Source organism: Erythrolamprus reginae, chromosome 10 (assembly GCF_031021105.1).
Source record: "Erythrolamprus reginae isolate rEryReg1 chromosome 10, rEryReg1.hap1, whole genome shotgun sequence".
NCBI classification, from domain to species: domain Eukaryota; kingdom Metazoa; phylum Chordata; class Lepidosauria; order Squamata; family Dipsadidae; genus Erythrolamprus; species Erythrolamprus reginae.
In genome coordinates this window covers 1,080,236-1,094,081 of record NC_091959.1, presented here as the reverse complement: position 1 = coordinate 1,094,081, position 13,846 = coordinate 1,080,236, and the positions used below count along the sequence as shown (strand labels likewise).

General features: G+C 42.4%; 1 protein-coding gene across 5 annotated transcripts in view; it reads right to left on the bottom strand.

The window, feature by feature from the left end:
• Nucleotides 1–3,962: 3,962 nt before the first annotated feature.
• RORA (RAR related orphan receptor A) overlaps nt 3,963–13,846 on the bottom strand; it is a 69,294-nt gene continuing 59,410 nt past the window's right edge. For all 5 annotated transcript variants that reach the window (XM_070762176.1, XM_070762178.1, XM_070762179.1 and 2 more), the window contains 6 exons: nt 11,196–11,317; nt 10,196–10,328; nt 8,148–8,255; nt 7,158–7,268; nt 5,691–5,803; nt 3,963–4,808 (listed from right to left, as the gene is read on the bottom strand). In XM_070762176.1, coding sequence (XP_070618277.1) covers nt 4,644–4,808; nt 5,691–5,803; nt 7,158–7,268; nt 8,148–8,255; nt 10,196–10,328; nt 11,196–11,317 — 752 coding nt within the window. In that variant the 3' untranslated portion in view covers nt 3,963–4,643. The remainder of the gene's footprint in view (nt 4,809–5,690; nt 5,804–7,157; nt 7,269–8,147; nt 8,256–10,195; nt 10,329–11,195; nt 11,318–13,846) is intronic.

Here is a 13,846-nt window from a genome sequence, read left to right as displayed (position 1 = left end):
ACACGTTCTTTATTCCATGGACACTTAATGGCCTAACAACAACCACTCACGCCTACACCCCACACGTTCAAGCGTACACACGCGTTCAGACTTTGACAACCTTATGACAACGAAAAGCTCCCTAAAAAGACAATCGGATTTGAAAGAATGTTACATATCATGTCAGTTCACAATTTCAAACAATATAAAGGCGACTGAGACAGAACTGTGCCTCTTTTAAATCAGTGCAGTAGGTCCACCAAAAATAGGATGGGAGAATGAAAACCCCAATTAATATTGACAGCCAGTTAACATCTGGAGTTCACCTCCGGTTATATCATCGGGAAGCTTTGATAGGTCCCACAACACAGCATGCTACACTTTATACAGCTGAAAACCACCTGGAGTTTGTTATAGCCAATAAGTATATTAAGCTACCAACTTTGGATGTTAAAATTTATTCCTGATTTTTTGTTTTGTTTTGGCTGATGCGTTGATCTGATATTCAGAGTAGATATTGCTGGTCTTTCTCAGTGTTTTAATAATAATTTAATAATAATAATCAGTTTCCGGTCACAATTCAAAGTGTTGGTCATGACCTTTAAAGCCCTACATGGCATTGGACCAGATTACCTCCGGAACCGCCTGCTACCGCACGAATCCCAGCGACCGATAAGGTCCCACAGAGTTGGCCTTCTCCGGGTCCCGTCGACTAAACAATGTCGTTTGGCGGGCCCCAGGGGAAGAGCCTTCTCTGTGGCGGCCCCAGCCCTCTGGAACCAACTCCCCCCGGAGATTAGAATTGCCCCCACCCTCCCTGTCTTTCGTAAACTACTCAAGACTCATTTATACCGCCAGGCATGGGGGAGTTGAGATATTCCTTCCCCCTAGGCCATTACAAGTTATGCATGGTATGTCTCTGTGTATGTTTGGTTTTATTATAAGGGTTTTTAGTTGTTTTATTATTGGATTGTCACATGCTGTTTTTATTGTTGTTGTTAGCCGCCCCGAGTCTACGGAGAGGGGCGGCATACAAATCCAATAAATTATTATTATTATTTATTATTAATTTATTAGATTTGTATGCCGCCCCTCTACGAAGACTTGGGGCAGCTAAGACTCGGGGCGTCGGTTTTCCACGAGATACTTTCAGCCCCATTTAATCCTTATCCAAATACAATTTGCTATGAGTTCAAAGGAGATGATCGGAACAGAGGAAAAGAATGAGGGAAGGAAGATGGATGGATGCTTTTGAACATAGGGGTTGGAGAAGACTTTTGAGAAGAGCATCAACAGCTTTTGTTTTGCTTTTAAATGAACCATCCAACAAGTCAATCCAGAATTCTCACCAACGGGAGAGAAGACCAAGCTCAGGTTATCCTGTTTGGATGCTTTATTTGAAGACTTCAATCCCTGGAAAAGGTTCTGGTGTTGGGAAGGTGGGAGAGAAAGAAAAGAAGGGGATGAGAGCAGTTGGGTGGTGGGATTTAGTTACAGTGTTTACTGTTGGAAGACCCATGAGTCTAAGTGCAGGACAGACGGTCATGGAGAAAATCTACGTCAACAACCCTGAAGCTGCCCTGAGCAAAGCCATCTGGTTCCCTTCAGTGTTGTCACACTGGAGCTGGGTAGGGGCACCTGAGACAAAGGGAGTTTTGTAACCAAAATAAAATACTTTCTCCTGGGAACCGAGGACATACTCTCACCTGGTTGGAAGAAGGCGGAGTGATGTTACTCTACATGACAATTGGACCATGTGACTGACTGTTTTGAGAAAGTAGAACAACTTTTAATGAGGTGAAAAACCGTGGGAGTTCCAGAGTCGGTTAATCACCAGATATGTGCCAATATGATATTTCCAATAAAAGTAACCTTTGAGGAACTCGAATGCCTCGGAGCCTTGCGTGCAATGGATTTATTACTTGGAACCCTTGCCAATCTATCTACGCAGTTGCTAACAGTCTACAACTTGGTGACACATAATCAATTAATTAATTTAAGGAGCCCAAGTCCTACACTGCTGGGAAAGAGAGAAGAGGATGGCCATCTATTGTAGTAACTCAGTTTGAAAGATCTGAAGGACCCGATGCGGAAAATCTATCTAGAAGGGTTGGCACAGTTGGCACAGGCGTGATATCATTTGATCAATCGCCCGAAAGGAAGACAATATTATTATTATTATTATTTATTAGATTTGTTTGCCGCCCCTCTCCGAAGACTCCACATCCGAATATTCCACACCAGAACCGTGGACATTTTCAAGCAACCAGAAGCTCCTACTATTAGCACCTAAAATAAAAAAGGAGCCCTAAATAATGGTGATTTCCAAACCAAAACTCAACTTTTTTTCTTTCATAGACACGACATGAGAAAACAATGATATGGTTTGTGTACCTGCATGATCCTACAGAAGCAGGTGGTGAACATATTCTTCTCAAAAGTTTTAGCTGCCTACAAAACCTCTAAGTCAAGGATAAAGGATAAAAAGACAAGAAGACACATCCCTACATGCGCTTTATATTCAGATCATTGAGATGCCGGACTTCATTATTCTTTTAACTTAGATTTTAAAGAAAAGTGGCTTGCAAAACTAGTATCCATGAATAAACCTCTCAATCATTTCCATTCTCGGTGGTATTTTTTTAACCATTAAAAGACAACTGCAATCAGAACTGAAAATTACCCTCAGAATTACTAAGAGTTTCTTAGCGTCCAACAAATTAAAAATATCTAAGCTACTCTGATAAACGTGAGTTGGGATTCGCTGCTATTACAGACTGTACGTCAAGATGCAGGGAAATAGGCGAGAATTAAAGACGATGCAATTGGTTTCTTTAAATATGGGTGATTCAACAATTCAATGGGGCTTCCCAACAGGTCAAAGGACATAGAATGGCAACCTTGGTCACTGGTTCTAAACACAACCTTGAAGACCAGGAATCCAACGGGAAATCTGGTCACTTTGAGGGATTTTGAAGTGTCCCAAGGAGCAAATGGAACGTCAGAAGGAAAACTGGAGTCCAACTTGACCCATCCCTATTTTGAATCAGTTTTTGCATTTGAGTAGGTGGGTTTCAGTGGCCAGGATATAAACCATTCTTAATGTAGAGCTGCCTGCTCATGATTCCAGGTGGAGGTGGCTAAAGTGTAGCACGTGGTTGGCAGAGCGAGAATTCAGATTGCTTTAGATTTCGAAAGGCGGAGTGACCGAGCAATCAAGATGCTGGTGGCAACTCCAGGATCCAAGCCGCCAATATGTTCAACCACCTCCTATGGCAGCTTCTGTTTGGAACAGACTGCAAAGCAAGTGGGCAAGTAGCACCTCTCGGTTTACAAAGGAAGTAGCCACACCTAAGAGCAAACCTTAACAAGCCTACAGCTGTGTCACAACTCAGGAAATAGTCGGGTTTCCCTGCACCGAATGAAAGACTTAAGTCCGTGGACTCTCTCCACGAGAAAAAATAAACGGTATGTACCCTTCCTGTCTTTAATTGGTTGAATCTGTTTCTGTCTCTCCACACACAGACACACACACACACAAACACACACAAAATGTAAACAAAAGTATTAGGACCAATATTTCCAAAACACAAGTGTCTAAATTTGGTTGTCGGAATCCATATTTACTCACTCTAGGAAGTGGGCTGATTTTTAAAAAGGTGTTGCTCAAAAGACAACACGTTTGTTAAGTGATTAAACATAGCTCTGTTTTTTTTTTTTCAATCCCCATTGTCAGTAATCTGGTTTAAAACCAGGGATTTTTTATTTCTTTGCTTCTCCAATAAAACCAGAGAACTGTTGAGAAACTTGACCCCCCCACCACGGAAGGGCCTGGCATGACCTGGGCCAGCCTCTCTGCCAAAGGAAACGTGAAAAATAGCAGCACAACCTCCTTCGCAGCGTCCCCTCCTCCTCTCTCCTCCGTCCAAGCCCCCCGTCCAAACGTCTGGATTTCTGGTGTACATGCAGCACAAACAACGAAAACGCCAGCATATAATTTAAAAAGGAAAAAGGTGCAAAACCAAAGTGCCTTATCAATTCAACAATAAAAGCTATACCAGTTAACTACAATTTCGGTTTTTCTTTATATTAATTAAAACAATATATAAACAATATTATCTCTTTTTGCTATATAGTGACTTCATGCCCATTTACCCTGTAATAGATTATAATGCTATTGCTATGGACTCTTTTCGTGCCGTCACGGCGAAAAGACATCGTCCTTCATGAAACAATGAGCAAAAGTTGTGCAAAACCGATGAAGCGAAGCCTCTGCAGTGCACACCAGTCGCTGGAGTCGAGCTGGAGATTCGGTTCGGACCTGGCTCGGCCATCGTCTCTGCGGGCAGTGAGTTCCAAGGGCAGAGGGGAGCCCTCCTTCTGTGTAAACAGAGGCCGGGGGGGAGAAAAGGGGTCCCTCTGGCTGGGCGGTCGCAGCGACGGGACCAAGGAGACAAGGAAGTCCGACCCTTGCTTCCTCTTCGCTTCATCCCCCTCCCTCCTTCGCCTGGTGCCGGTGCCCGGAAGGTGTGCAGTGTGCTGGCCCCCTACGTCTTGCGCAGGGCCCACGAAAGTGTCTCGGTTGAATCCCTTCCTTCTCTCTTTCTCTGCTTGACCATCTGTCGTCCCTCAAGAGCTTCTCAGAAGGCTCGAGAAGATCCCTCTTAGCCTTCCATCTGCACCGTCGGCTCAAACTCGGAAGTGAACAACTCCTTGTACAAGGGAGGAAAATGCAGTCGCACAATGTCCGGGTATATTGCTCTGAACGCCATGAGCTTTTCTGTATGTCGTCCACACAGGGCTCTTAAGGTAGACACTTTGCATATTAGCTGTTGGGGGGAAACAGATGACAGAGGTGGTCAGTGAAGGGTTTGGCTATTATTAATTTGGGGGGGGGACTTCAAGGGAGGAGCCATAAAAGCATTTTAAGCCTCTTTGGAGAAGATGGGGGTGAGGTCACACAGTGGAAGGAGAGCCTCATGGGTTGCATCAAGATTGCATCATTGATGTATTCCCCCCTCCCCTGGGTCTATACAATTTATGTATGGTATGTCTGTGTGAATGTCTTGTTTAATAATGGGTTTTTTTTAATGTTTAAAAAAATTATTAGATTTGTTGCAAATTGTTCTATTGTATGTTGTGAGCCGCCCCGAGTCTACGGAGAGGGGCGGCATACAAATCAAATCAAATCAAATCAACTCAACTCAACTCAACTCAAATCAAATCAAATCAAATCAAATCAAATCAAATCAAATCAATAAATCAGGGGCTGTGTTGGTGCCACAAAAGGTCTCTTTCTCTTTTGGGTTTTATAATCTGCTGCTGTTCTGGCTGTAAAGAGGCTCCCTCACTATAAGCTGCCCAGAATTTGGTGTTAAGATGGGCTATGTTAGTACTATGTACATAACTAGTTGGGTTTGGCAATATATAAAATAAATCAACAATGTATGCTTCCATGTATTAGAACACTATTGTTTTAAGAGCTAGTGCTACGGATGGCCACAAGAGGGCGCCAGAAGCATGATTCTCTCTCTCTCTCTCTCTCTCTCCTAGTTGTCTTTGGGACTAGGCTGTATTTAAATGATGGTTTAATGTATTTGTCAGCTGAACAAGAATATTCCATAAAAGATGCAGTCGAAATGAAGGGGTTGCTGGCCCAGCTACTTAAACAGACTTAAAAGCACAAACGATTGTTGTGGATCCATTATTACCTTTGTTAATATTCCATCTTCCCGATGGTTTTTCTGCAGTACATGTTGAAGCGCAAACTGAATTTTTTGCTGGAGCTTTTCGATTTTTACCTTTTCCTGAAGCCACGATCGATCTACAAGTAAGGAAAGAGTGGGGAGGGCCAGTCAGGTGATTCTCTTCCATTGCAATTTGCAGGTATTGTATTTACTGGGTTGGAGCGTCAGGGGAGCTGCACTGCCACACACAGAGCAATCCAGCTCTCCTGATGGGGCACCTGTCTCAGGGGACCGGCCGTCTTCAATTCCTTGGTAGAAAACTAGAGAGGTTGAAGAGCACCCAACGGGTCTCCATTCTCTTCTTCCTCCTTTCTAGAAATGGTTCACATTGGTTTTCGCAAAATAGCACTGGCAATAGCCCTTAGACTTATATACCACTTCACGGTGCTTTACAGCCGTCTCTAAGCAGTTTACAAAGTCATCATATTACCATCAGCAATCTGGGTCCTCATTTTACCCACCTTGGAAGAGTGGAGGTTTAAGTCAATCTTGAGCCTACTGAGATTCGATCTGCCAAACTTTATTTATTATTATTATTTATTAGATTTGTATGCCGCCCCTCTCCAAACTGCTGGCAGCCGGTGAGCAGCAAAAGTAACCTTCCTTCCTTCCTTCCTTCCCTCTCTCTCTTTCTCTCTCCTTCCTTCCTTCTCTTTCTCTCTCCTTCCTTCCTTTCTTTCTTTTTCCTTCCTTCCTTCCTTCTCTCTCTCTCTCTCCTTCCTTCCTCTTTTTCCTTCCTTCCTTCTTTCCTTCCTTCCTTCTCTCTCTCTTTCTCTCTCCTTCCTTCCTTTCTTTTTCCTTCCTTCCTTCCTTCCTTTCTCCTTCCTTCCGTCCTTCCTCCCTCCCTCCCTCCCTCCCTATTTAGCATTTAGATTTATATTCTGCTTCCCAGTGTTTTTCCAGCCCTCTCTAAGAGGTTTAAAGAATCAGCCTCTTGCCCCCATCAATCTGAGTCCTCATTTGACCCACCTTGGAAGGATGAGTCAACCTTGAGCCTGGTGAGATTCCAACTGCCAAATTGCAGGCAGCCGGCAGGCAGCAGAAGTCGCCTGCAGTGCTGCCCCCTACCCACTACACCACCACATCTCTTTAAATATTAGCTGTTGGACTTTTAAATGTTTTAACGTGTGTGAAGAGAGCTGCTTGGTCTACAAGCTTCAGGAGGCCACGAAAGAGCCCATCTGTGCCACGTCATTCCTCTCCTCAAACATCTAGTTGACTTTCAGGGTTTCCAAGCTAAGTGATGAACTCAGGTTTCCGACAACAAAACCTGCCGAGTGTTGGAACTGAACTAAATATATTGCTCTGAAGGAAAAGCACAATATTTTGGCTCGGGGGCAGAACACACTCAAATGGGATTTCACACTCCCAGAATATCACCCAAAGGTTAATTTGAAAGAGCGAAATTACTTCCTTGGACCGACGTCTTACCTGCAGATAGTAAAACGAAAGCTGAGAACAATGCAATCTCGTCTTCAGTAAGGTGCATAGAACATAAACTCTTTCCAAATTCAAAAACGAAACTAATGAAATCTTCACAGCCTGAAAAATAAAAAAAAATCAAACAGTTTCTTCCAAAGAATGCAACATACAACAATATATATTTTTATTTTATTTTATTTATTTATTTTATTTTTTTAATGCCGCCCTTCTCCTTAGACTCAGGGCGGCTTACAACATGTTAGCAATGGCACTTTTAAAAAAACAGAGCCAGCCTATTGCCCCCACAATCCGGGTCCTCATTTGACCCACCTCGGAAGGATGGAAGGCTGAGTCAACCTTGAGCCAGTGATGAGATTTGAACCGCTGACCTACAGATCTAGCAGTCAGCTTCAGTGGCCTGCAATACAGCACTCTACCTGCTGCACCACCTCAGCTCAGTTATACTTTATATATATACTGCTCAAAAAAATAAAGGGAACCCTCCAAGAACCCATCCTAGATCTGAATGAATGAAATATTCTCATGGAATTCTTTGTTTTGTACAAAGTTGAATGTGCACAACAGCAGGTGGAATTGATTGTCCATCAGTGTTGCTTCCTAACCGGACAGTTTGATTTCACAGAAGTTTGATTGACTCGGGAGTTATATTCTGTTGTTTAAGTGTTCCTTTTATTTTTTTGAGCAGTATATTTTCAGCCCCTGCTTTTGCACTTAGTATAGTAAAACTCTGCTTGGTATATTTTTCTAGCTTAAACCCTTAATTTTTCAATTTAAATGTCGGGTTACCATTGCATGATACTTAAGTCCCATAGAAGGCTGTAATTAAATTGTGCCCCTGGGTATTTATGATTAATCCTCTGAGTTATTTCTATGAAATATATTTGTTTAGGATAAAAAAAGTAGTTTTCAAAAAGCAGCACTTTTTGGAAACGACGTTTAGAATATTAACACATTCCGATGAAACATTTGTTGCCTTACCTAAGGATTTGAATACATCCGGTCCAGCGTATTTGCCATCGAAGTATACTGTGTTGTTCTGGGAGTCAAAGGCACGGCACATTCGGATAAATACGACCTCTAAAGACCCTAAAGGAAATAGGAAAAGACCCTTCAATGGCACTGTTAAGTCTGCCTTAGAGGAATCATAGGCTTTAGGTTGCTTTTAAGAGTGTCTCTTGTTTACCAAGGATGCCTTGTTATGGGCTGTAACTTCGTTTTTGATTGTACAATGTATTTTACGGGGGGGGAAAACCAATTTTCTTCATTTGTTATTAAGGGATCTTCTAACTAGTGTTTCTTAATCTTGGCAACTTGAAGAAGGGTGGATTTACCAGTCAGAATGGGGAAGTCCGCCTGTTTTGTAATTATTTAATTTATTTAATTATTCATATAATTACAGCAGTGAGAACTGCATTTGCACAAAACTGGAAAGCAACCAAAAAAAAAACACCTTCTGAAGGGGAGGTAATTAAGAAAATATTGGACTGTGCGGAGATGAATAGATTGACAATGACAATTAAGGAGAAGGAATATTTTAATATTTGGGGAAGATTTTATGATTGGATAAAAATGAATAACTGACTAAATTGAAGGAAAATGGAAAGTTAAAGGGGGCAGACCCAGGTGACAAAATTAGGCAGTTAAGGAGGCAGCATTTATGCATGGTATGTTTGCGTGTATGTTTGATTTTATAATAAGGGTTTTTTAGTTGTTTTAGTATTGGATTGTTACATGCTGTTTTTATCATTGTTGTTAGCCGCCCTGAGTCTACGGAGAGGGGCGGCATACAAATCCAATAAATAATAATAATAAAGATAGTAAGGAATACAGTATACCTAGAAAAAATATAACACATGTATAAATATGGAGATAGAAAAAATACAGGCCTAAGAGTTGCCCCATTAATTAGGTGAAGTTAGGGGAATTTATTTATTTATTTGTTTGTTTGTTTGTTTGTTTGTTTGTTTATTCGACTTCTATGCTACCCAATCCCAAAGGACTCAAATGAGCTACCTGTCTGTTAACCACAAGACGGATTATATATAGCTTCACTTAGGGAAGGAATAAAAAGGAGGGAGAGGAAGTAGCGAAGAGCAGGGGAGAAGGACGAGTGTAGATAGGAGAAGAGGGGGAGGTTAGAAGAATGGAAAGGGAGGGAGGAGAGGGGGGAAGCAGGAGAGAGGGAGAGGAGAAAGAAGGTAGAGGGAAGGGAAGGAGGGGAGGGACAGGAAATACTAGGGAAAAACAGACTGGCAACAAAAATATAAAAATATAAAAGGCGCAAGATTTAGGATGTTTGTTTCTTGTTTATTGAATAGTAAATATATAACTGTGAATTTTGATTCGCAAAATTCACAACATTTATGGTATAAATGTCTACTGCAAAAAAAAACCTTGCAAAAAAAAAGAGTTGAATTGTGGGAGTTGACGTCCACCTGTCGTCCAAGTTGCCAAAGATGAGGAAAACCCGCTTTAGAGTTCGGTGTGTATGAGGTTTTTGGGTTTCTCTAAGAACCTTTCAGCAACATGTCACAAATAATTATCCCACTTCTACGGGAGGGATTCTAGGATTGACTTTAAAAAACGTGGATTTCCGCCTGTGCCTCACTGTCACCTGATTTCCTCCTCTGGATTCTTCTTTACCGCCAGGAAGGAGGCATGGGTTCCTCAAAGGCTGAGGTTGCAACCTCCGTGCAATCAGTGACATGAGGAAGGAGGATTTCAAGAGGTTGCAGGTGGTGTTGGTTAAGTTTAGCAACCACACGCTCTTCACTAACAAACAGAGTTTCTACTTCTCATGTTTTATTCATCGTAAATTCACCCTGTCATTTTTTTAAAAAATTCAACGGTGGGTTGTTGTTTTGTTAGTAGCAATTACTCGTCCCCACAAACGGAGCAAGAGAGAAACCCATGATTGACAATAATTGAGTGGAAAGTTTGTAGTTTTAGCTGTTGGGAAGATTTGGAGCCCCGTTGCACAACTCACACCGCACAACCCTTCAACGCGTTCTGCAAAAGGCACACACCTGCTTTTAAAAGCACAATTTGATCGTTTTGGCATAGTTCCATAAAGCCGTCGATGCGTTTGGCAAACTCCACGACATATTGTATTGCTTCTGTAATCTTCACTGCGCATAACTGCCACATGACCTCCCTTTGCTGGGGAAGAGAAAGAAAACCCAAGTCCTTCACGATGCACACTCGCCTTTTGGAAACATGGACACATAGAAGACGGACGGCAGAGAAAGACCTCCTGGTCCATCTAGTCTGCCCTTATCCTATTTCCTGTATTTTATCTTAGCGTGGATCTATGTTTATCCCAGGCATGTTTCAATTCAGTTACTGTGGATTTACCAACCACGTCTGTTGGAAGTTTGTTCCAAGCATCTACTACTCCTTCAGTCAAATAATATTTTCTCACGTGGCTTCTGATCTTTCCCCCAACTAACCTCAGATTTTGCCCCCTTGTTCTTGGGTTCACTTTCCTATTAAAAATAATTCCCTTGAACCCTTTAACATATTTAAATGTTTTGATCCTGTCCCTCCTTTCCTTTTTGTCCTCCAGACTATACAGATGGAGTTCATTAAGTCTTTCCTGATAAGTTTTATGCTTAAGACCTTCCATCATTTTTTCAGCCCATCTTTGGACCCGTTCAGTTTTATCCATATCTTTTGTAACTGAGATCTCCAGAACTGGACACAGTATTATTCCCAATGTGGCCTCACCAGCGCTCTATATAAAATTTCCTTTACCCAGGAAAGACTCTGAACGATTAAAATATATTTGATTTTTAAGGAAATCAAAACAGCCCTACTGCTAATTTCAAATGTTCTGGTGACCAGGTTTTATTTATTTATTTATTTTCAAATTTGCAAGTTTAATTGCAATACACCGATATTTTTTCCCCCCTTTAAAAATCTATATTGCAAACCGCTTAGAACCCAGGGAAAGGGGTGTGGCCAATATCTACGCAATAGATCTTTCAAAAGGAACCACCCCATTGGCTGGGGAAAACCCCCCAATACCTTGCTCTGGTAGTTCTCAATCTCTTCCTGCAGAAATGTTTGCCAGGTGATCTGTTGAAGCTCTTCCCTCAAGTACTGGCAGGTTTCCATGTGTGACTTTGAGATGTTCTGTGCGAGGTGTTCTGAAAAAAAGCCAGAAAGGTTCGCACACATTAGCCAAGAGACGCTGCACAGGTTTCTGGGTGCAACTCCTGACTAAGCCTCAGGTGCAACTAAAGAACTGGCCATTGACTTTAGGAGGAAGAGAGATGTATATTCACCATTGCACATAAATGGCCAGGAGGTGGAGAGGGTTGGTAGTTTCAAATTTCTGGGCACTTATATCTCAGAAGACCTCTCATGGACTACGAATGTTAACATGCTTGTGAAGAAGGCACAAAAGAGGCTGTACGTCCTGAGATTGCTCAGGAAGATAGATTTATCTCAGCATCTACTGTTGTCCTACTATTGCAGCACCATTGAGAGTGTCCTGACATACGGCATTCTAGCTTGGCATGGGAGCAGCTCTGTAGTGAAGAAAAAAGCTCTACAGAGAATTATTAAAACTGCCCAGAACATCATTGGGCTCCATTGGATGACATCTTCACATCTCGCTGTTCTAGGAAGGTGCATACCATTCTCAAAGACTCTTCTCATCCTGCTTACAATCTTTTTGAACTTCTGGCAGAAGATACAGAACAACTAGAACTCGGACCACACGTTTCCTGAATAGTTTTTATCCCAGAGCTATACTCGCACTTAACAATGAACTAAAGGGTCACCACCATCAGTGAACTGCTGGACAATATTACTCGGTTTGTCATGTAGATGGTTGAGTGGTTCAGGATGGGGAATTTGTAGTGGGTGAGACATTTTATTCTATTTTTTATTCTATTTTTTATTTTATTTTTAAATTTACCTATTCTGATTTTATGTATGGTGGGACTGGTCTCTGGGTGTCACACGACTTTCGTTGCCAATGACAATTCGTTGTTTTGACAATGACAATAAAGACTACATTTCACACATTCACTCTTTTACACTGGGGTGATTTTCCCCAACTGTGAATTATTATCCCATTTGACCTGCAAGAGAGAGAGGCTGTTACTGCTACATTCATCCAAGAACAGAAGGGTTTGTCAAAGCTGGTAAGCCTTGGATTAAGAGGGACCCTGGGCCACTCTTCATCAAAGTTAGGATCTAGTTTTCTAAAGTTAGATTTCCATTGTAAAACAAGACAGTCGTTAAATGAACCCCACCCAAATTTACAACCTTTTGGCCATGATCGTAGCCATTCTAAATACGATGCCCAAAGTTTGACCACGTAATCACAACTGCCACAGCTGCAAGGACCAATTGTCAGTCACTTGTGTCTAACTTACATTGTCTTGTTTACACTGTCTTTTTATATTGTTGTTAGCCGCCCCGAGTCTTCGGAGAGGGGCGGCATACAAATCTAATAAATAAATAAATAAACTTAACTTAACTAACTTAAGATGATTGCTAAGCAGCCGGTTGCAATTCAAGGATTATCTTTCATTGTTGCACAGAATTGTTCTTCAAAGGGATTTCACGTAGGGCAAAATCGTAAGTAATTTTCACCCCCCCCACCTGAAAAAAATACTTCTGTTGGCCGTGATTTGGCAGATTGAGCCATGTCTGACTTCTTTAAGAACAGGGGCTGTTTAACCCACCAAGCAACGCTGGCAAACTTTGTGACTAGATAAGGCAGCCCCCAAATAAGATCAGACGAAGCAGCTCAGTCCCATAAGCCATTAAATGTGGGGGGTGGGAGGGGTCTCAGAAATACTGAACTGCAGTAATAACTAACTCAAGAGTTTCTCTGAGGAAATGAACAAGAGTTATGCAAGAATGTACAACGCTAAGCTTCCACCCAATCTTGATAAGGCCCATCTGTTCAACGGCCTCCATTGCAGCTCAGATCTTGAATCTACTAAGCATCTACTAAGGTTGCGGATTATTCAACTTCTCCTGGGGCTGTTGGCCATCTCCACCGAAATCTCACCCATGGCTCAAGGTCGACTCAGCCTTCCAGCCTTCCCAGGTGGGTCAAATGAGGACCCAGATTGTTGGGGGCAAGAGGCTGATTCTGTAAACTGCTTAGAGAGGGCTGGAATGAAGCGGTACAGTATATAAGTCTAAATGCTACTGCACTTCTTTCCTTCCTTCCTTCCTTCCTTCCTCCCTCCTTCCCTTCCTTCCTCCTTCCCTCCCTCCCTCCTTCCTTCCTTCCTTCCTTCCTTCCTTCTGAGATCGGTCAAATGGGGACCCAGATTATTGAGGGCAAGAGACTGATTCTGTAGAGAGGGCTGGAATGAAGCGCTATATAAGTCTAAATGCTACTGCACTTCTTTCCTTCTTTCCTTCCTCCCTCCCTCCTTCTTTCCCTTCCTCCCTCTCTCCCTCCCTCCTTCCTTCCCTCCTTCCGAGATGGGTCAAATGAGGACCCAGATTGTTGGGGGCAAGAGGCTGATTCTGTCAACCACTTAGAGGGGGCTGGAATGAAGCGCTATATAAGTCTAAATGCTATTGCTCTTTGAGGTGGGTGCCTTTCTTGCAGAAGTTCCACGACCCAAAGTGGGGGGCGTCATCGGTGTCAATCAAACAGCCAATCCATCAACCCACAAAGCCCAAGCTGGGACGGAGGACTA